At 38.6% G+C, this 1579-nt stretch overlaps 1 protein-coding gene across 1 annotated transcript in view; it reads right to left on the bottom strand.

The window, feature by feature from the left end:
- Nucleotides 1–1037, bottom strand: part of LOC128248300 (ETS homologous factor-like) — a 7749-nt gene extending 6712 nt beyond the window's left edge. Inside the window, exon 1 of the mRNA XM_052969116.1 lies at nt 803–1037. Within this exon, the coding sequence (XP_052825076.1) occupies nt 803–1037 (235 nt within the window). The remainder of the gene's footprint in view (nt 1–802) is intronic.
- Between the last annotated feature and the right edge of the window lie 542 nt (nt 1038–1579).

Here is a 1579-nt window from a genome sequence, read left to right as displayed (position 1 = left end):
GGGGTACTCCCAGAACAATGCTAATAGCTTAGGAGTGAAATTTTGGGTTCTCGGTTTTCTGTGAATCGATTTTGATAAAACTTTTCCCAGGTTTTCCCAGCTGGTTTGCGCACTATGGCAACACCGTTGTTATGTTTTCATTATTCTATGAAACGTCCTTTCTTTTTTATTTCAGATTCTTCATTTTGGGGGTGAACCACGCTAATAGCTTTTGAATGAAAATAGCCCATCTAGACATTTTTTTTTTTTCAGAAAATAAAGGTTTATGATACATATTAAGCATACATTGAATATATGTTTAACAGAAAACCATAATAATATTATAACATTTATTGACATAATGAATTATTTAGCCACATGAGCGCCATTTCGACGGATTACTTCAAAAACCCTATTAGTCGTGGAATCTGTGAATTTCTTAATAGTAGCAGGCTGGATTGTCTCTGCTGCAGCTTTGATGGTCGCCAATAAGACATCTTGTGACGTAAATTGGCCTCCATCAGTATAAACATTTTGTTTAATGATGGATCAAAGATTTTCGATTGGGTTGAAGTACAGAAAAAGGTTGAGAACCACTGCTTTAAGCAATGTATTCGTGGAGGATCAAAGGGTTTCATGTGATGCCAGAACGCCTGAAACATTCATCTATACCCATTATTTGTTTTTCTGTATTCGCTCGCATTTTTTTAATACGTATTCGTATACAAAACGTCGTAACAAGTCTGTGCTTGCTCTAATTTCTTTAGGAAATCTGTAAAGATAACTTTTAAAAAATGGTCTAACGATACCGTAAATACGTTACCTGTAGTTGCTTTACATCTATCATAACTGCCTAATGATGCAGGTAAGGAGATTAAGTCTGGAATTTCTGCCTGTTGAGCGTTACTGTAATTTAAGTATGGCTGTTGTTGGAGCTGGTATAGATCTGTATTGGCCATTTTCACAGACCAATCGTTGTCACTGTAGATATCAGATGAAGAACAGGACGCCTCGAAAGAATTTGGTTTCACTAAAGGAATGTGGCTTCTGATGGTCATGTTCTCAAAGTCGAAATCTATGTTATCACCGTTGTTAAAGTTGTTGTTGGTATTGTTAATATTGAAAATGGTAGTAGTGGTAGTAGTAGTAGCAGTAGTAGTAATAATATCATTTGTTTTGTTGTTGTTGTTGTTGTTGTTGTTGTTGTTATCATCGTTGCCATTGCAGCTGCTATTGTTATAGCAGCTGTTGTTGTTGTTGCTGCTGTTGTTGTTGTTGCTGCTGTTGTTGTTGTTAAGCTGGTTGTGACAAAATGGTAACTTCAACTCTTCATTCCGTGACTCCGCTGTATTCGTGTCATCGATCCGGACGAGCGGGACTGTAGTTGATATCGCCGATAGATGTGGAGATGAAGCGTGGATTGTTGGTAAGACAGGCGTTGTCGTAGCGTGCAAAGAACGCAGGTCTTGGAGGTCGTCACTGCCATCGAGATGCATTGGAAAACTTCTAGCGTCAGGAATTGGCAAAACAACCGAAGGAGACAAGACTTCATTGGTACGACCAGTCACAGGATTCAATGTGGGCGATTCTAGACCCTCGG

The sequence above is a fragment of the Octopus bimaculoides genome, chromosome 7, assembly GCF_001194135.2.
Source record: "Octopus bimaculoides isolate UCB-OBI-ISO-001 chromosome 7, ASM119413v2, whole genome shotgun sequence".
Taxonomy (NCBI): domain Eukaryota; kingdom Metazoa; phylum Mollusca; class Cephalopoda; order Octopoda; family Octopodidae; genus Octopus; species Octopus bimaculoides.
This window is presented reverse-complemented; position numbering and strand designations above follow the sequence as displayed.